The sequence below is a fragment of the Trachypithecus francoisi genome, unplaced genomic scaffold (genome assembly GCF_009764315.1).
Source record: "Trachypithecus francoisi isolate TF-2019V2 unplaced genomic scaffold, Tfra_2.0 Lachesis_group8, whole genome shotgun sequence".
Classification (NCBI taxonomy): domain Eukaryota; kingdom Metazoa; phylum Chordata; class Mammalia; order Primates; family Cercopithecidae; genus Trachypithecus; species Trachypithecus francoisi.
Genome location: NW_022681473.1, coordinates 46277518 through 46298287, shown reverse-complemented (window position 1 = coordinate 46298287; position 20770 = coordinate 46277518). Strand labels below are relative to the sequence as shown.

The 20770-nt window shown below is 50.1% G+C and overlaps 1 protein-coding gene across 2 annotated transcripts; it reads right to left on the bottom strand.

Annotated features, from left to right (window-relative positions):
- Positions 1-149: 149 nt before the first annotated feature.
- Positions 150-20246, bottom strand: IGSF22 (immunoglobulin superfamily member 22). Of its 2 annotated transcripts, XM_033205143.1 has the most exons (22): positions 19997-20246; positions 17588-17719; positions 17212-17348; positions 15905-16004; positions 15783-15822; positions 15434-15611; positions 14328-14441; positions 13642-13804; positions 12438-12710; positions 11207-11491; positions 10297-10421; positions 10074-10215; positions 9649-9945; positions 7885-8187; positions 6448-6621; positions 6120-6248; positions 5201-5497; positions 4017-4105; positions 3631-3823; positions 2741-3040; positions 1662-1991; positions 150-383 (listed from the first exon to the last, which is right to left on the bottom strand). In XM_033205143.1, exons 1-22 carry the CDS (start codon positions 20103-20105, stop codon positions 313-315), a joined length of 3981 nt encoding a protein of 1326 aa, XP_033061034.1. In that variant the 5' UTR covers positions 20106-20246; the 3' UTR covers positions 150-312. The 2 variants fall into 2 exon arrangements, with proteins under 2 accessions (XP_033061034.1, XP_033061033.1); XM_033205142.1 differs by lacking the exon at positions 19997-20246 and having other exon boundaries at positions 17588-18034.
- Positions 20247-20770: the final 524 nt, after the last annotated feature.

The window sequence follows — 20770 nt, the reverse complement described above, 5'->3', positions numbered from 1 at the left end:
AGGGGAAGGGAAGTCTAGGCCCAGTCACAGGAAGGCTGGTCACTGCCTTGTGGGTGGGTTTGGACTAGGCTTCCAGGGGTCCAGGTCTGGGATTCCCCATCATGCAATCACATCCATCCCCTTGGTCCCTGCTGTATACCACCCTCAGGAACAGGAAAGGATGAGTTTAGTTTATTGCCCCATCCCTTCACTGAATGTTTACATTGACAAACACCAGAGAGCAAACTGGGCTTCCTACACCAGGCCATGCAGAGGACCGGCCAAGAAGCTCCACATCGTAACAGCCTTCTGATGCCTGGACTGGGCTGGAGCTCACATAAGGTGCTTTGATTTCTTTTGCAGACTGTCAGTGACGGATGCCACAATTGACTTACCATCTTTGTCTGAAAGAGCAAAGCAAGTATTCATTATATTAATGATGCTGGGGACCAGGGAAATTCCAAACTGCTGGACTTCCTATGCAGGAAACCAGGAGCCGGACCCTGGGACCCTTAATCTTGCATTGGCAGAGTGGAAGGGGCGAGAGCTGCCATTTATCTAGCAGTTAATATTTGCCAGACACTGTGCCAGGCAATTCTGTACTATCTCATTTAAACCTCACAGTCCTATAAAGAAGATGAGAAAACAGGCTCAATGAGGTAGCTTGCTAAGGTCACATGGCTGGTCAGTGGCAGAGCCAGGGCCCTGGGCCCACATGCTGTGCTTACAACCAGAGTTGAGTTATCAGGGATCTCTTTAGCTGTGGAATGAAAGCTGGATAGCGCCCACAGTGCCTTCCCTGGCCTAGTTCTTTTACACAGCTCAGCAGCTTCTCTGGAGATACTGTCTCAGTGCCAGACACTTAGCTAAGCACTCAAGAGACAGAGCAACAGGACAAGGTCCTTTCCCCAAAGAAGGGTATCTATAACTGGATAAAAAAAGGCCTGTAACCATGGAGACCACAGCAATGGAGTGTCATGGAAGGTTCAGGAGTAGCAGAAGATGAAATGAGAGGTGGGGGAGGGGGAAACCTTGTTGGTTTGGAATTTACCATGAAAGGAAAGCCGGGGGAAATTTAAGCAACAGCAAGGCAGGCCATCTTTGCATTTAGAGTTCACGCTGCTAGCTGTGTGGCTATGAAGACAGTAGACTGGGAAGGAATAAAATGCTTCCCCCGATGTGTGCACACATGAGTAGAAACATGGCATGCATGTACAAAAGGGAGGGTTCCCTTCGCTCCTCCCCTTATTTGTGCCCCCCACCTGCCCTTATCCTAGACCAGTTTTAATTTTGATTGCACATCAGAATCACCCGCAAAATTTTGTAAACATAAAGGTTATTTCCAGAACCCTGCCAGAGAGATCGTGATTGGTGAGTCTGGTTGAATCCTGATCACCAGTATCTTTTTTTTTGAAGGCAGGTCTAGGCTCACCAAGAGTTGCAAACCACATCTTATCTAGGGATTGAGAACTCTCATGTCTGCAGGGACCAGGCATATAAGAAATGACATAGAAATGATGGGAGAGTGGTAAGAACTGTGGCCAATTAAGAATGTTTGCACCACCTGTTGGTAGTCAGCTCAAAAAACGGTGCCAGCTAAAAAAAGAGCTGACCAATGGCCCACAAGACCAGCCTTTTGCGCCTCTCCCCCTCCCCGAGGCCGGACCCCGCGGCGCCCTCACCATAGACGGTGAGCATGCAACTGCTGCGGTCCTTGCCCAGCTCGTTCTCCACCAGCACGCTGTAATCGCCGCTGTCCTTGAGCGTGCAGGTGGGGATGACGAGGGTGCACACGCCGCTGGTGGAGTTGTACCAGAACTTGGAGTTGGCCGTTATGTTGACGTCGCCCTTGTAGAGGGTCACTGTGGGTCGCGGGTTCCCAAGGAAGGCGCAGGTCATGGTGCAGTCCTGGCCGCGGAGCACCGTGTGTGGCTTGAGGGGCGTCAGGAAGCGCGGTGCCTGGCGCCAGTCCTTCTTCTCGTAGGGCTTGAGCTTGGCGCTCAGGTCCTCGACTGCGCGGGCGGGGCGGGGCGGCGCGGGCCGTGAGCGCGCCCCAAGGCCCCCACCCACCACCCACATCTTAGAGCTCAGCTTACACGGAACCCCCAGGACCTAGGCCAGATTCCCAGCGCCACCAACTCTGGGGGCCCAATGTTACACTGGTTCCTAAGGGCTCCCCACCAGCCCCCAGACCTCCCCCGGACCCCCCAGCCCCGTCCCCAGCCGCTCCAGGGGTCTGCCACCCAAGCCACGTTTTCCTATACACCCGGGGCCGAGATGTCATTCCAGCGCCAGCTTCCTGGACCCTGTTATTCCCAGCCTTTAACTCCGCCTCCAAGCTTCCCCTACGTCATATCAGCGTCCACAGTCTCCCGTCTTATCCCTTTAGCTCCTCAGTTCGAGTTTCCCGACGCGGCCCCCACCCTTAACCCCTAGTCTCCAGGGATCCCAGACATCATCCTGGCTCCCTAGAGCCCTCCCCTGTTCTCTGCCCCGTTAGACCCTCCCCTCAGAGCAGAACGCATCTGCGCTCTAAGTCCCTCCGCAGCCCCTCCACCGTCTCCTCCGCCCCCAAAGGTAACTCCCCACCTCCACTTTAGTCTCACCCCTAAAGTATCCCGAAGAAAGCCAACATTTCCTTCTCTCCGCAGCGTCCCAGATACTAACTGTTCTATCTCAATGGTTTTCAGATTTTATCCTGCCTCTTGGGTACCCTTTGCGATCCTTATGTCATCCCCACCATCTGGGCACTCAGACTTACTCTGGTCCTTATTGATGAGCCAGGTGTCCTTGGAGTCAAGTGGCTCACTGTCACCGATTTCATTCCGAGCCACCACTCTGAAGTAATACTTCCTGCCTGGGAGCAGCCCCGTCACTGTGTACTTGTTGCTGAAGACACGCTCGGCTGCCGTATACCAGGTGGCGGTGCTTGCATCCCGCTTCATGATGAGGTAGTGAGCCTCACTGTCCTCCTGCACATCTGGGCTGTGGTTCCAGGTCAGAGTCACTGTGTTGGGGACTTCCTCAAACAACTGTAGGTTTGTGGGGGGCCGAGGGAAATCTGGAAGAGTTGGAAGATCTGTCAGTGACCTTGGGGAACCTGAAGTGTTGTGTCCCCAACCCAGCCATCTGCCAAGCCCGATGGAAGATAAGATGGGGCAAGTCTCAGGCAGCTGGTGTCTTGGAGTCGGAAAACTATTTCCAAAGTCTGCTTTGCCATTTACTAGCCTTGTGACCTGGGGTAAGTTACTTATCTGAGACTTCTTTCCTCAGTTGCAAAATAGAGCTAACAATGACTATTTCATAGAAATAGTGGGTAAAGATCCTGGCATGTAGTTATTGTTCAGTAAAAGTGAATCCATTCCTTCTTTGGGGGTTTAGAGCTTTATTTTAAAGCTCCCAGCTCTCTTTAAGTGGTCACCCCAGTTTTTAATGGATTCATCTCTATTTGTCCCTCCTGCCCCTCACTCATTTCTGCTCTCTCTGCCGACCATACTCTGTATGATAAAGTTTTGCTCTGGGTTGTCAAAGAAATCTTCATGACCCTAAGGCACAACTTTCCTGTGGTAGGAACTCAAAGCGGCACTGCGGAGCTGTACTTTGGAGAGTGTGCAGGGATGGGTCCTGGAGGCCTCTGCCTTCTCTCCATACCTGCCACGCGCACATGGATGTCATAGTGTGCTTCTCCAAACTCATTCTGAAGCAAGATTCGGTACACCCCTGAGTCAGAGCGCTTGGCGCTATTGATGAGGAACTGGGAGTGGTTTTTGCTCTTGGTAATTGTTTCTCGGCCCTTGGTGGGAACACCATCTTTCTGCCAGATCACGTCAGGTGGTGGTGAGCCCTGAGTAGTGACAGGAGATGGCACAATTGGTCACGCAGATGATATTTGGGGGCAGGCCTTCCTCCATTGTTGAGGAGTTTCCCGCTAGGCTGTCGCACTAGGGGTCTGGTGAGGGGCAGAGTCAGAGTCAGAGACTGTGATGGCTACAATAGCCATTTTGGTTATGTGGAGAGCGTATGGAGGGACAACTCACGGAGAAGGCTGCATGGATGCAGAGGGCTGTCCCAGCGCGAACCACCATGTGACTCTTCAGCCGGGCACTGAGGTCAAACTTGGGTGCAGCTGAGATAGAGGAGACAGAGGTGGAGGCATGGATCTCTCTTTCAAGAAGACTCTGCTTTAAGCCTCCTCATCAAAGCCTTCCCAGCCTCTCCTCTTTTATGCCCCCACTACAGGCCATATGGACATCTAGCTGCCCTGCAACACTGTGAAACATTTATTTGTTTTCTTATCTGTCTCCTTCTACTAGTACGCAAGACCCTGGAAGGCAAGTCATGTGTCTTGTTTCTATATTCTTAACACCTCCTTTTGAAACTGCCATTGCAACAATTATAACAGTGAGAAAATTATGACAGTGAAAGAGATCTTATCTAACCAACCCCCATCTTGCCTTTAACCTCCAAACTGCCCTTAATCATTCTTGGTTTCAGACCAAGCTAACGTTGGGAGAGACATTTTTTAAGTTTATAGTTTAGATGATAACAGTCCTTCCCCCAAACTAAATCACCTTTGCGAAGCTAATGAAAGGCCACCAGATTAGGAGGATGTGAGGAGCCTGAATTCTGCTAAGGTGTAGACATAAAAGATTATCAGTCATTATTCTAGAGATCACAAGATTTGCAACTCCCCAGCTACTCCTGTGAATACATCACTATTGTAGAACCTAAGATTGGTGGTTGAGATGTCTTTTCAGGTTTTTGCATTTCTGACGACTGATAGCTCCACCTGGACCTGCTGACCCCCCCACCCCACCGGTCCTGTGGCCCCAGTCAGAAGCAGGCTCCCTGGCCTCTGAATTTTCGGGGAGTTGATTTGGGTAATAACTCCGTCTCCCATACGGCATGGCTGGCCTTGTGTCCATTAAACTCTTTGTTGCAATGCTGTGCTGTCAGTGAACTGGTTTTGTGTGTGCAATGGGCAAGAAGAACCCATTGGGTGGTTATACTTTGACACACAGTGGATGCTATTTGGCACACAATGATTGCTTTAGTGGGGGTGCCCCTGAAGTTACCCCTAACTTTGTCCAGGCACAATAACTATGGATGACTTTTTCATGATCATAGCATCATCCAATTTTCCTGTGGGATGAGGCCCCAGAGGAGAAGGTTTGGAGATACCATGTTGGGCATGAATCCCCAGCCCTCTCTGTCTCCTCACCTGGTGGTGGCATGGCACGGACCCCCTTGTCTAGCTCCACAGGCTCCCCGACCCCAGCCTCATTCACAGCCCGGATTCGGAAGAAGTATTTTTGCCTCTCAGTGAGTCCTCCCACTGTGTAGCAGGTGCCTGAGATGGGGATCTTTGTGCACTTGGACCACTCCTTTGTGTCTTCAGTCCTCATCTCAAGGATGTAGCCAGAGGGTGGGTCTCCCTCTGCAGGCTCCCGCCAGGCCAGGGAAATGCTGGAGTTGGAGGAATCAGATACATGCAGGTCCTGGACCAGGCCTGGGGGTTCTGGGGTAGAACAGACATGTAGTAAGTGCCGCCTCCAAACTCATCTCCACTCAATACTCCTGAACCCCATCTTTCACTACTTCTAGCTCCAGATCCCTCAGTTAACACCCTGAGTACCTAATCTTATATACTCAACCTCCAAATTCAAATTCAGTTGTCTTACTGTTTCAACGCTTTCATCCTTAAACTCAATACCCCTTAAATTCAACATACCCCACACATTCAAAGCTTCTATATTCAAAACCCCAGCCTTTAACCCAACCATCTCCACCACATCCACTTCCAGGCAGTACCCTCACCTTGCTTCCTAAATGCAACACCCTCCAACCATCTACCTCACACCCTTACTCAACCCTCAGCTTGCCTCTCCTACCTCACCTAACTAGAAATACACGAAATTTAAAAAACGTTTTTGTACTCCACCTCCTCACTGTCCCTGACTCTCAATCTTTATTTGCTGACTTTCTCTTGTGTGTGAATCTTGTCCCTCTATGAGACTGGCAGTTTCCAGAGTGTAGAGACTGTGATACCTCCTGTCATACTTCCCCAGGGAAGAAATTCTTTCTCTACTTTGAATGGGCTAATTCCATTATGTGTTAGGACCTGGCAGCCCCATACTCACTAACAGGATCTTTGACCACTACTGAGCTGGATGGCACGCTGGGCTGTCCAGGGCCTGCCTTATTTACAGCTATAACTCGGAATTCATATTCTGTGTCCTCCAGGAGACCATTCACAGTGCACTTGGTGCCTGAAATGGGAAGATGAGGGGTCGTGAGGCCAGAGGCATCCATGGGGTGAGAACAAGAGTGAGAGACATAGAAGAGGAGGTCATGGGATGTTGTTAAAACTTCCAGAAGAGCTGGAGGAGGGACTATGTCAGCAGTTAATGGGTCCACTCAGCAAGACCTCCTTTGGCCCCTCCTGGGCCTCTGTCCCAAGGACCTCACCCTGGATGAGGTCCCTGTTGACTGGCACCCACAGGTTACTGCCTTTCTTCCTTCGTTCTACAATGTAGCCAAGCACTGGGGCTCCCCCATCCTGGGTAGGGACATTCCACGTGATGGTCACAGTCTCTTTAGTCACATCAGTCACTTGAGGTTGGGAGGCAAAACCAGGAGGCTCTGTGGGGGACAGAGAGAGCACAAAGGTTAGGAAGGGAAGCATGTAGATAGTTGCCCACCTCATGCTAACTTCTGCTTCCCCTGCTTAAATAAACTCAAACCAGTGATTCTTTTTTCTTTTTCTTGTTTTAGAGACAAGGTCTCACTGTGTTGCCCAGGATGATCTTGAACTCTTGGGCTCAAGTGATCCTCCTGTCTCGGCCTTCCAAAGTGCTGGGATTACACGCATGAGCCACCATGCCTGGCACAAATGATTCTTAACTTTGCTTGCACATTAGCATAAAGTGGGAAGTAAAAACAAAAATGAAAACAAAACAAAACAAAAAAACCCCACTAACAACAACTAGTGTCTGGGTCCCACCTACCTATATTCTATGCCTGGTGTGAATGGCAAGTATTATTAGCATTATTAAAGAAACCAAGTGATTCTAATGTATAGCCAACATTGAGAATCAGTGACTTAAACTTTTCCACAGTATGACCCCCAATCCCATTATTCTCAATCTACTGTCCTGACATGAGATTTGGAAATCAGCTGGGAGAGGTATAGCAAGTAATTAACTTGCAGTAATAATAATAATATTATTATTTTTGAGACGAAGTCTCACTCTTTTGCCCAAGCTGGAGTGCAGTGGCACGATCTCGGCTCATTGCAACCTCCACTTCCCGGGTTCAAGCAATTCTCTTGCCCCAGCCTCCCGAGTAGCCAGGATTACAGGAGCCTGCCACCACGCCCAGCTAATTTTTGTATTTTTAGTAGAGACAGGGTTTCACCATGTTGGCCAGGCTGGTCTTGAGCTCCTGACCTCAGGTGATCCGCCCACCTCGGCCTCCCAAAGTGCTAGGATTACAGGTGTGCGCCACTGTGCCCAGCCTGTAATTATAATTAAAAGGCCAATGTTGTCAAGGGTTTTCTGTGGGGAAAAAGTTAGAGTGGTTTCAAGGTTATCCCTATAGCAACATCATGCTCACTTGGATTCTGGGATGACTTCTGGGATGGAAAAAGAAGTGGAGTCAGTTCCCTGAAGTTGTGTACGTCCTGGGTATACCCATGGGAGTGTGTTGTGCATGTGATATGACTGGACAAAGTTGAGAATTCCTATTCAAAATAATGTTCTGTTTTTACTCTGGAATCAGTCCGTCTCATGAGACGGCTAGAGAGATGTTCCCGTGGAATTCCCCACAGATCAGTGTTCATCCCTGGCTGAAGGCCCCCATGCTGACCCCTGGGTTTCCCACTGAGCACCAGGCTATCTCACTGACCTATGGGATTTCCTGCAAACACTTCTTCCGTCTCCAGTGGGTCACTCACACCTTCTGAATTGACTGCCAGGATATGGAACTGGTAGGCTTTTCCCTCTTCCACCTTGTTGGTGGAGAAGTTGGTGACTTTGCCATCCACCTCGCCTATCTTAATCCAGGACTTCTTGCCAACTGCCCTCCGTTCCACTATGAACTGTGTCACAGGTCGTCCACCATTGTCCTTTGGGGCCTTCCACTTCATGTGCACACAACTACCTGAGAGCTCCAGGAACTCCACCCTGCCCTGTGGAGGCTTCGGACGGTCTGGGGACAGAGAACAGCTTCAGAATGGGGCGTTGGAACAAAGGATCAGAAGAGCCTCCTCCCACTCATCAAAGGTCTGCCCAGACTAAGGGATAGCTGGATTTTGAGCTTTTTGGACCCTTTGCCCCTCCCTGTGTCCATCATCCCTCCTTCTAAGACTTGCCCAAACAGTTTGATCCTTGCCCCCGTGAGTTTCCCATCTGCCTAGCAATGGGTAGACTAGAGACCTTAGGGTCCCCTGCCCTTAGCTGATCTCCCTGTCCCCTTCCAGACAAGTTCTCCCCTTCTGAGCTTTGAGAACACCAGTGCTTTCTAGTACCAGCGTTTACCTCATGTTATCATTACAGTCTGTCTACCAGTTTCACCCCTTTTGGATTGAGGAACTGCTGGGGATACTTCATCTCTATGTTGCCAGCACTGAGAACATAGAGGAGGTGCTCAGTCTTGCTGCTGAATTGAAACTCAAACTTTCCCATCCCACAGCTCGATGGAAATGCAGGTGGAGGAGGTGGTGATGGCGTGTATGTGGCATGTTGAATATAAGTAGTATATTCAGGCCAGCTCCTTATCTCTTTCCTTATATCCTCATGTTCAGACAAATCCCAAATCCCATTCCCAATCCCCATTCCATCTTTCCCACGTTATTTTGTCTCCAGCTGTATCTGACCTCCCACCTCACCCTGTTTCACTTTCAAACTCACTACTCTTTCTAATCAACCTCACCTCCAACCCTAAATCCACCCCTGTTTTTGTTGTTGTTGTTGCTTTTTTTGTTTGTTTGTTTGTTTGTTTTTTTGGAGACAGTCTTGCTCTGTCACCCAGGCTGGAGTGTAGTGGCCTGATCCTGGCTTACTGCAACCTCTGCCTCCCAGGTTCAAGCGATTCTTGTGCCTTAACCTCCCGAGTAGCTGGAAATACAGGTGTGTGCCACTACGCTTGGCTAATTTTTGTATTTTTAGTAGAGACCGGGTTTCGCCATGTTGGCCAGGCTGGCCTCGAGCTCCTGACCTTAAGTGATCCACCTGCCTTGGACCCCCAAAGTGCTGTGATTATAGGCGTGAGCCACTGTGTCTGGCCAATTTCACCTGTCTTTCACCTCATTTCCACCTTACCTCCTATCAAGTTTTCCTTTTCAAGTCAATAACAATACTTAAGTAACATATCTGAAAGTATATTATGTCCTGTGTTCTTAGCTGTGCACTTTAAATTCACTAGAAATGGATACTAGAAAAAAAATCACCCTGTTCTAGGTAAGAAGCTGAGGCTTAGGGAGGTTCACTCGGCCAAGAGCTAGCTGGGAAGTTAGAAAGCGGGCTTCTGACTGCAAAGCCAGCCTTCTAGGCAGATTCCCAGCCCAAACTTCAACTCTATCTCTGGCATCCTCCTCAGCCTGCCTTCTGCCCTGAGTCTGGGCAGCAGGTGCCCTCAGTTCAGCCCAGCCCAGACCAGCCCTGCCCTTACCCAGCACACTAAGGTGCAGAGTGGCTGTGGCTGAGCCGTGGTCATTCTTGAGCTTAAGCAGGACCAGGCCACTGTCTTCACGCACACAGTTGGAGATGGTGAGCAGCGCCTGGTCTTCCCCGCGCTGCAGGGACACGCGTTCCTCCTCCGTCACCTCCATGCCATCTTTGTACCATGTCACTTTGGGCAGCGGTTTTCCCCGGAAGGGGACGTTGATGTGGGCCGTGTGGCCTACCTTTACGGTGATGGGGTGTGCGGCCAGTGCCTCCAGTACTGACGGGTCGATGGTAGGAGGATCTGTGGGGCGGGGCGGCAGGGAAGGCTTGAGCATTGGCATGGAGGAGCCCATGGGGCGGGGGAGAAGCCATGAGCTTGTAGGTGGGCCAGGCATGGTTGAGTTTTGCCTGCCTTGGAAAGATCCGTACCTGCGATGAATACAGAGGCTTCACTCTCCGCGCCCTTGGCCCGGAATGTGTACTTGCCCTCATGCTCAGGGCCCATACTGGGGAAGATGAGCTTGTGCACTGCACCCTGCTTCACAATCTGCACGCCTGGCAAGTCCGTGATCTGGGGGCCAGGGGTGGGCGTGAGTGTGAGCATAGGCTAGGTCTACCTCCTTCACCCCCTTCCCTGGTCCCTGCTTCAGACCTTCTTGCCATCCTTCAGCCACACACCCTCCACCTTCTCGTCGTTCAGCACTACACACAACTCAGCCGGGCTCCCAGTGGCTGCGTGCACGTCAGACATCCCGCTCTTCACTGTGGCCAGACGCTCTGGGGAGAAAGGTGGGCAAGGTACTGGCTCAGGATTTTGGGGTGGGAGGGACTTCTGGGAAAAGGGCTGATGGCGATGGTCATGGGACTGGTCAGGGGTGCTGTGTCAATCAAAATAATTTATGATGAGCAGGCGGCTTGCCATTGTGGTCCATAGGTGATTGGGGGATGGTCAGTGGGGGGAACTGGAGCAATAGGTGGGAGGGGGATGGGGAAATGTCAGTGGCTTGGGAAATGGTGACCAGGAAAACTGGGAGATGGCTAATGGGGTATTGATTAGTGAAGGGTGGTCAGCAGGGACTTAGGATGCTGGGTTGAAGAGGGAAATATATGGTGAAGATGCAGGCGGTCACTGGAGTTGGGATGTTTAGTTGTGGTTATGCTAGACTATAGGATACATAGGGTCATTGGGGGTTGAGGGTGGCCAGGGTCTGTGAAAAGTGGTTTATGGTTAGGTAGTAGGAGATGGTTGGGATCAAGATGTCTGGGATATCAGGGTTGCTGGGGATGGTTAGAGTCTGAAAGTGAAGGACGAACTCAGGAAATTTGGGACAGAGTCTGGAAGATGGGGGGTGATAGTGTCTAGGAGGTATAAATGTTCAGGGCATGGGAGGTCAGAGATGGTCAGAATATTGGAGGTGAGGGTGATCAGAGTGGGGAGACACAAGTTGGTCATGGTCTACGGGAGGATTGGAGTTAGTGGGAGGGGGGCAATTGATGTCCACTGTAAGGGAACGCCAGGGTCAGGTGGATTGGTCAGTGGGGATTGATAGGGCGGGTGTTACCCTCTACAGTGACGATGGCAGTACTGTAGTATTCAGTAGGGTCTCCATCCTGCATGGCCACCACGGTGTACTCGCCACCATCACTGAGATGTGCATCCTCAATGACCAGCTCTGCTCGCTTGCCCTCATGGTTCATGCTGTACTTAGTGCCATGCATCAGCAGCTGCCCATCCTTCTTCCAGCGCAGTGTCACATCCTTGGACGTCAGTTCACACTCCAGGCATGCACGGCTCCTCTCTTTCACACGTACATTTTTGAGGTTGCTCTCAAACTTGATGGGGATGCCTGTGGATGGACAGACACTTGGGCCTGCTCCCAAACCACAACATCTTTTTTCTGCAGCTACAGAGCCATGAGCCCTGTCCCTCTTTCTGGCCCCAGAAAACACAAGAACTTGTGATGTTGAATGTGTTTGTGTGCAATATGTGACTCACAGAAGTACCTGACAGGGAGAGTCCTAGCTCTGGCCCTGTCTTGCTAGTTGACTATATAAAACTCATTTACCTCTCTTGAGTCTCAGTTTCCTCATATATAAAATGGGGTGAGAACTTTTATAGTTCTCAATATCTCTAATGCCCCCTTGGAGCTCCAGCCATACCTGCATTGTCTCTCTAATGTCTGGACATTTATACATGCTATTACCTCTGCTGGGGATGTTCTCTACTCTCCCTCATTCTCTGAAAGTGGAACTCCTTTTAGTTCTTGGTAAAGCTTGGACATCATTCATTATATTATTTCTGACGTTGCCAGGTGATGACTTTTCTTTGGTCTTCTACAGCCCTTGTGTCTCCCTCCATCACAGCAATGATTCCATGTGATATAGATTCCAGGTGCGGTTCAGATGTATGACATGCTCATTGGTGTACCTACATTATGTGCGAATTCCCAAAGTAGTTGTGATAGCAGAATATAAGTAGTCAAGAGTGACACAGATGTGCTGTAATATATGGCATTAAAGGCATAGACTAATACTTTCTTGGTCCACGATCTCACAGCTGATAGTAAGATCCCAGTGTGTCTTGACTCTTGGAATAATAACTAATATTCTAATTTCATTTTCATACCTGCCTCCCCTACTAGACTAGGAGTTAACAGAAGGGAGATCCCTCTGTCTTTCCAGTACCTATCACAGGGCTTTGCAAAGAGGAGATGGATATATAAATGATGACTACCTGCATGGAGGTTACTGTGTCACAAAGCCCACCCCGTAGGCTGTTGCCCAATGACTCACGGTCAATAGTGAGCTGGGCCTTTTGCACCAGGTTCCCCGCCTCAGCAGAGAACTCGCCACTGTCACTGAGTCTGGCATCCTTAATCTTAAGTGTATGGGTCAGACCATCTTCGGACACTGTGATTTCATACTTGTCATCCCTCTTCAGCTCCTTGCCATTGAACTTCCACACAAAATTGGGCTCTTTCTTGGAGAGGCGGATCTCAAACACAGCTGTCTGGCGCTCTGTCACCTTCAGAGGCTTCATCTCTCCCAGGAACTTCAGTGGCTCATCTGCAGCAAACAGTAGGAGGGGCAGTGATTGGGCTGGTCCCTCGTGAGGGGTGGAATGGTGAAGAGGGGACTCACGTGTCACTGGCCTCCTGTAGCCCATGGCTGGGGGAAAGCACCCTTCCTTTGGTTTTGTTGTCGAGCCCTTCTCACCTGGAGTCCCCTCCTATGATGTTCACGTGGTCTTCTCCCCAGTAACGGTAACAGCAATTTTAAAAGCACTTTTGTGGTTTTAGATATGTTCCAGGCACCATTGTAGCCATATTAATTCATCTGATTATCATATAGGTAGATTCTATTATTCCCCATTTTGTAGATGGGGAAACTGAATTAAAGAGAAGTTAAATAACTTGACCTAAATCACATAGCTCATAAGTGGCCGAAACTGGGATTTGAACTCTAGTAGTTTAGTTCCAGAGTCTGTGTTCTTTTTTATAACTTTTTTTTTTTTTGAGACAGGATCTTGCTTCATCACCCAGGCTAAAGAGCAGTGCAGGATCATGGCTCACTGCAGCCTCAGCCTGCCGGGTAGCTAGGACTACAGGTGTGTGCCACCATACCTGGCCAATTATTTATTTATTTTTGTAGAGACAGGGTTTCACTATATTGCCCAGGGTGGTCTTGAACTTTTGGCATCAAGCGGTTCTCCCACCTCAGCCTCCCAAAATGCTGGGATTACAGGTGTGAGCCACCATGCCTGGCCTAGAGTCTATGTTCTTAATCACTATGCTACACATCCCCAAGGTACTTACTATCTCATAGTCCTCTCCCTTACATCTGATGCTTCCTGCCTCCATTGACTTCCATCCCCACACAATCCTTTCTTGCATAGTCCTATAGTCCTCTTCAATATCCCCATGGACCACATCCCTGGCCATTCCTCTCTTCCAACCCGACATGTCCTCCTTGTGCCCTTGCATGCCCCCACTCATACCCAGCACTGTGAGCTCTGCACTCATCCGCTTATCGCCCACGGACAGGCTGTAGATGCCAGCATCATTCATGTTCACGTTGCTAATAACCAGCATGTACTTGGTGCCCATCTGCTTCACATCGTACTTGCCCAGGGAGTACTGGATCCTCAGTGGCTCAGTACCCTGCCTCATGGAACAGGTAGAAAAGCTGATGAAGGGCTTTAAGAGGAGGCTTCCAGAGGTCTCCATTCCCCAATGCCAGCCTAAGCTGGAGGGTGCATGTCCAACCCTCAAGACACACAGAGGTTCCTATGATCTCTATAGCCTCATCATCTGGCTTGGTGGGATCCAAGATCCCTGCCTCCCCACAGGCCTCCTCACAGGCCCGAGCTCTTAATATGCATGAGTTCATTAGATGCTTTCCCTTAGAGGCAAAGATCTTCAGTGACCTTTAAGACTGTCTAATCAAGCCTTTCAATTTAAAGATGGGTAGACTGAGGCATAGACAGAGGAATGTGACTGTCTTACGTCACACAACAAAGGGGTGAAACAGTTAACAGTAGAGCCCAATTCCAGCCTCTTTCAACCATACCAGGAGGCATCCTCTTGATGGGATGGAAGAGAGGCTAAGGCTTATAGATAGTGAGAGAAGGGGGTAGAGAGGAAGAGATATTGCCAAGGTGGACCCTGGCTAGGCATCCCCCACCTTGATCCATATCATCTTGACATTGGGGTCTTTCAGCTCCATTATGCAGTCGAAGACCACTGTGGTGTCAACCTTGGTCTCTTTGTCTTCCAGGGGCTTCAGAATCCGGATGGCCTGAGAGATTATGATAATAAAATGACAAGTGTCAGTGGTACCCAAAGCCTGCCCAGACTGTGTCCTCAATCCTGGAGAAACTCTTAAGCGTATGAGGAGAAATGACTAGGCTAATTAGGTAACAACCTGCACTGCTCCACTGATCAATTTAAAGATTTAGGAGGAGAGGAATATTATGGGGGATGAGCAAAAAAACAAAAACAAACAAACAAACAAAACCATCATTCATGGAATAGTCACTATGTACCTGGGCCTATTATATAGATTCTCTAATTCCAATGTAGAAGCTTAATGAGTTGGTTGAGTGAACCAGTGAATGACAGCAACAACACACAAACAAATGAAAGAAGGAAGTATAATTTTCATTTTGTAGATGAGGAAACTGAAGCTCAGAGAGATGCCCAAGTTCACACAGCTAATAAGGCAGTAGAACTGGGATTTGTTTGTTTGTTTGTTTTGAGACAGAGTCTTGCTCTGTCACCCAGGCTGGAGTGCAGTGGCGTGATCTTGGCTCACCACAACCTCCGCCTCCCAGGTTCAAGCGATTCTCCTGTTTCAGCCTCCCAAGTAGCTGGGATTACAGGTGTGCGCCACCACACCCAGCTAATTTTTGTGTGTGTGTATTTTTAGTAGAGACAGGGTTTCATCATGTTGGCAGGCTGGTCTCGAACTCCTGACCTCAGGTGATCCACCCACCTTGGCCTGCCAGAGTGCTGGCATTACAGGCGTGAGTCACTGCACCCAGCCTAGAACTGGGATTTGAATCTAGGTCTATCTGACTCCAAGGTCCAAGTATATTAGGGAGTGATAAAGACAGAATTAGAAGGAAGGTGACTTGTGCTCCCTTGCTGCTTTCACAGTAGAGAGTAGGCCTCTGAGTATGTGTGTGCAGAACTGGGGAGACCTTGCTGCTGAGAAATACACAGGCACTAGCACTTTGGGTGAGGCCCTGCCCCTAGCCTGCAGGCCCCTGCTCCCTGCAGGGTACTGACCTCCACCTCTACTTTCTTCTTCATCTCTTTGAGCTTCCTGAGCAGCCCCCGAAAGTCGGTGAAACCGTACTCCATGCAGACCTTCTCAAAGTCTTTCTTGGGCACTTTGGACAAAATCTCCAGCATCTCTTTCTCATTTGCCACCTTCTTCTGCTTCTTCTTGGGAGCAGGGGGTGCCCTAGGAGAAGGAGGAAGGGACTAAGCTTGTACACAATGCCTCTCCCAACCTTGAGAAACCCCTCCCTACTCCATGGATTCTTGGAACTCAGGGCCCTGTGGAGAGGCCTTTGAGAGGCTTCAGCCTGGATGAGGAGACAATATCTTAGGCAGAGGGACCTGCCAGCCTCACCGCTTCTTCAGCATCTTTTTGAAGTCCATTTTCTCTTGACCTGAGGACACACAGAGGGACAGGTTCAGACAGGGGGAGTCTGGCCCCTAAGAAGAAAGGCCAAGAGGAAGGGGCCAACTCACCTTCTGTTACCAGCAGAGATACAGTATAGATGGCATCTGCATGGTCATTGCTTGCAATACACTTGTAGTTGTCAGAGTCATCTGAGGTCAGTGGCTCCAGCTGGATCAAAGTCCGGCCATTAGAGGGGGAAGGAAAAGGAACCACAGGGAGACTTTCTGTGAGATAAGGAAGGAGGCCTTTTTTTTTTTTAGGGGACAATAGGAGCTGGGTGTTGGGTATACGTATGGAGGATTGAGCAGCCTGTATGATTTGGAGGTACCAGCTAGCAGTCAGTGTGAGTATGCATGTTTGTAGCCTGATTCCATAGCAATAAAACTGTCTGCTTCTCCATCAGACTTTCCCCCTTGGCTGTGAGCTCCCAGAAGGCAGGACTTCCCCTGCATTGTAACTATCTGCAGTTTCTGGCATCATTTTGCTGAGTCTTCATTTAATACAATTTACTCCTCTGTACCAGGCACTGGGCTGAGCCCCAGAAGGAGCAGTGGTGAGTAAGGTTGATTTGGTACCTGTCTGCATGGTGCTTGCAGAAGCCTGCTAGGCTCTCAGAAAGTGTCTGCTGAATGAATGAGCTTGTGTAAGAGGTGGCCAGTAGGGGGACCTGGGGCAGCTCCTATGTGCTGTGCGGGGCTGAAAGTCCAGCGATGATGGGTCTTTGGGAGGAGACTACTTCTGTTTGTGGGGAAAAAAGGAGGCTCTTTGCCTTTCACAACGGGAAATCGGGCCAGGATCCGAGTGATTATAGGATCAGAAGTAATTATAGGCCTAGATCTCTTAGTGACCCATCCCTCTCTTTCCTCGAAGGGCTTGGAGCCAGGGGTTGCAGCTGGGCAGGCCCAGCTCTCAGAAAGTGATCCAGAAGCTGGTTAGACCTAAGGATGGTCTGTCCTTGGGGAGGCTGTTCTCGAGGGTTCAGCTGGAGAGTCCAGAGCCCCTGACCCTCAACCCTACTCTACGACCAGTCCCTCCGGCACCTCTCCACCCACAGTGGTCCCACCCTCCATGGCTACGGCCACCGTCTTGGTCCCGCATTCCTTTTGGCTCACTCGCCTTGTGGACACGCCCCTTCACTTCCATTGGGCGCCGCCCCACCACGTTCTGGCTCTGCCCCTGCTCTGCTCTGCCCTGGGGGTACTTTGGGTCCTCTGCTCATTCGGGCAACACCCCAGTTCCTGACTCCGCCTCTCTTATCCTGCCGCAGTTCTCGGGCCGCCGTTAAGGCTCTCATTGGTGAGAAGACTGGTGGCACGCCCTGGGGGTCCCTGCCTCTAGCCTTCTCCGTAACTAGACTCGGGCTCGGCCCCCGCACCTTCAGCACGTGTTCCTTGTTAATGCTGTCGTAGAATATCTTGGCGGACTCCTTGATGGGGATGCCACTCTCCCTCTTCCAGGAGATGTGGGGTTTGGGGTTCCCCTGCACGCGGGCTCGGAACACGGCTTTGTCCCCTGCGATGAGCACAGGACGCGTTTTCGCCTCTTAGCCACCAGGCTAGAGCCTCTGCCACCCTCGGCCGGCTCCCCGCCTCCTCCCAGACACCTGGGCCTGGCCCCGGGCAGGGGAGGAACCCTCGGGCAGGCTCTGCCAGGGTTTAGCATTGGAGGACGTTGGGGTGGAAGGGAGGGTGGGGACACTCGATTAGAAAGCGAAGCACTGGGGGCCCGGGGAGCCATGGGCAGCAACACACCCTCGGGCGCGGTGACCGGGTGAGGCTTCTCCACGAACTCTGGGACGCTGTCGCCCGCAGGGATGTTGGAGCTCCGGGTCACCAAGCTGAAGAACTCCACTGTGCTCGAGGACTTCCTCGTCACGACCTCCTCTGTGGAGGCAGGCGAGAGGTCAGAATGGGCTCCAGGTAGAAGCCCAGCTCGCGATGGGAGGACTGAGCTTTCTTGAGGGGACGGTGGAGCATGGGAACAAAGGGCATTTAGGGAAGTGGGAGCAGGACCAGCTACGTGGAGAGAAAGCAGGGTGCGTCGATGGGCCATTGTGTTATGGCAAGTTTCAACCACTAGGGGACGCGAACTCCTTTCCCACACCTCAGTGGTCCATTACCTTTATGGGGCCACAGCCCTGAGTCCTATTTTTTTTTTTTTAAAGGTGGCTTCTCTTGTGGAATTTTCTTGGTCTCTTAGGCTTCTCTCCTGGAAGTCCTGGTCCCCCAGTAGCATTAAGAGGGGCTAGGGGGGCCTCTCATGGGGAGGGGGGAGGGATTGCATTGGGAGTTATACCTGATATAAATGACGAATTGATGGGTGCTGACGAGTTGATGGGTGCAGCACACCAACATGGCACAAGTATACATATGTAACAAACCTGCACGTTATGCACATGTACCCTAGAACTTAAAATATAATAATAATAATAAAAAAAAAGAGGGGCTAGGCCTGCTTCTGCCTGGGAGGTCTGTAGCTTGGCTGAGCTCTGCTCTAGATTTTCTCCCTGCCATTCTGTGGGTTCAGCATTCATTGCCTTGGCAGTAGTGATTCTTGAGTGAGGGACAGGACACATTCCCACTCCAGTGGGGCTATATATGGGAATATCCTTATCTGAAAGCACATCTTCAATGTGGAAATATAATTTTATATTTGGAAGACAAAAAACTTTTTGCAGCATAAAATTACAGAAAATCTTATTGGCTGGTGAGTTATCAATTCATAACAATTGCTCTGAATCATGGAACACTTTCTTTGAGTCAGGAACTGTGCTAGGCACATATCAGAGGTGATTTTATTTAATTTCCACAGTATCCCACTGAAGTAGGTGCTTTTAGTATCCCACTAATCTGACAGAGGGGGAAAAGTGTGTTAAGAAGCTCTCATGGCCTGCTTTTAAATAGGAACCAGAGGTCTCAAACAGGCAGAATGCAGGGGACACCTGGCCTGCAGATGTCTTTTATGTGACCTCCACAATGTTTAAACAAAAAAGTAGCCCTACATCTGAAATTGAAAGATTTCACATAAAAATTCAGATTCCTGGATTCTCAACACTGGACTTGTATTCCCATATGGCAACAGTCAGTGGGAGGTGAATAGTGGCTGCCGCTTTAGATGGGATATACCATCTAGTTTACCCCAGTCTTTTCCCTGCATTTATGTTCCCTGCCTGGGCCCTGTTGGTCAGTGGTCTACAGCTTTGGTTGCACATTATAATCCATGGAGAACTTTATAAGAAATATCTGATTGAATGGTCTGGGGTGAGACTCAGGTACTGCCGTATTTTTGCCCTCCTCCCACCCCCTGCTCTAAGGTGACTCTGATGTGCAGCCAGGGCAGAGAATCACTGCTATAAATCACTTGAGTTTGGAACTTCTGGTCTAGACCATATGCCTTGAGTCCCAGCTGTTCCACTTGCTCTGCCTCACTGGCCAGGAGGTGTTGGTTGGTATAGAGTATTTATCTGGCCTTGACCTCTGTGCACAGAAGACTTTGAGGGACTCCATCCGTTTAAGGCTTTGAGGGAGGGGCAATGACTGTGAGAAGGGGTATCCAATGTCTCGGCCCCTGGCCATCTTTTAATCTCTTTCCACTAGAGACATGACTAAAACACTCTGTTCAGCTCTGAGACCATTTCTCAGCTTTCCCTTGGATCTGCCCTCCTCCAAGTCTGGCCCCAGTGGGCTAAGAGCCTGGAAGCTAAGGTCACCTTCTTGTTTATGTGTTCACCTTCTTTCTCCACTGGTAGCCCCAAGTCTCCTATTTCTTAAGTGGAGCAGGGTCAGCATTACTGATATGTAGATAAGGTAGCTACCCTCCTAATTTCCCCCATGCCTGAAGTTCTACCTTTGGAGACACAATCCGTTCACCTATGGCTCAGATCTCCTTCAGCAATTAAGAGCTTATCAATCATTCACACACATCCACACGATTGATCTTTTCTAAGCTGTTTTCCTGGAGATCTGATATGTGGTGTACATCCAGCTGGCTGAAGCTTTAACAAAGCCCAGATTAGAAGCACACATTGGGTGGGGGGTTGCTGATGGTATTGTGGGCTCCTGAGGGGCCCATGAGTGGCACAACTGGGGCCACCCAAGGAATAGGTGTAGAGGAAGAATAGCTGCCCTTCCCGATCCATTCCCTGCCCCCATGCCACTTGCCTCCCACGATCTTGGTTGTCTGGGAGAAGGTCTGCACGTGGGTGGTGGAGCTGGAGAACTCCATGGACACGTGCTCCTGCAGCATCTGCTGGCTGTGAATGGTTGTCATGGTGATAGCAGGCGTGGGCACTCACCTGTGAGACTGGGGAGAGGATGAGGCCATGAAGGACAAGACAGGGAGTAGGAGGGAGATTCAGAGATGTTATGTGTGTGTTCAGACATAAGAGGAGATGGAAGCACACAGGAGAGGGCCAGGAGAGCAGTCAAGCTCTCTTTTCTTCATTTCCTAGCTCCCTTTTCCTGGTTAGTTACCAGACCCAATAGTCCTGTCCTCTCACTGAGCAACTCCAAACTATTCCAAGGTCTCAGAGGGAGGGGTTATAGGGCTTAGACTTACCCAGCCAACCAAGTAAGGCCTGGAGGGAGTTGAGGATACCTATTGATAGCTACATGGCACTAAGGAGGCAGTGCTGGATGTTTCATCAGGAGGGAATGCAGTCAGACCTAAGAAAGAACTTCCTGACTAAGCCATACTGGAGTGGGCCTTAGAAGGAAGCTGTGGCTCTTATTCCTGGGCCCTGGGGAACCCGGATGCTAAAACAGATGACAAAACGTTGCTACAGTTCTGCTTGTGTTTGCGACATGGTAAAGGCAAAGGTTTAGTTTTTCCTTACATTTTTCTTTGAACTGGTAATTCAATCACATAGTTAAAGAATAAAACAATATAAAAATCCATATGGAGAGGCTCCCTCCCACTCCTGTGTCTATCTTACA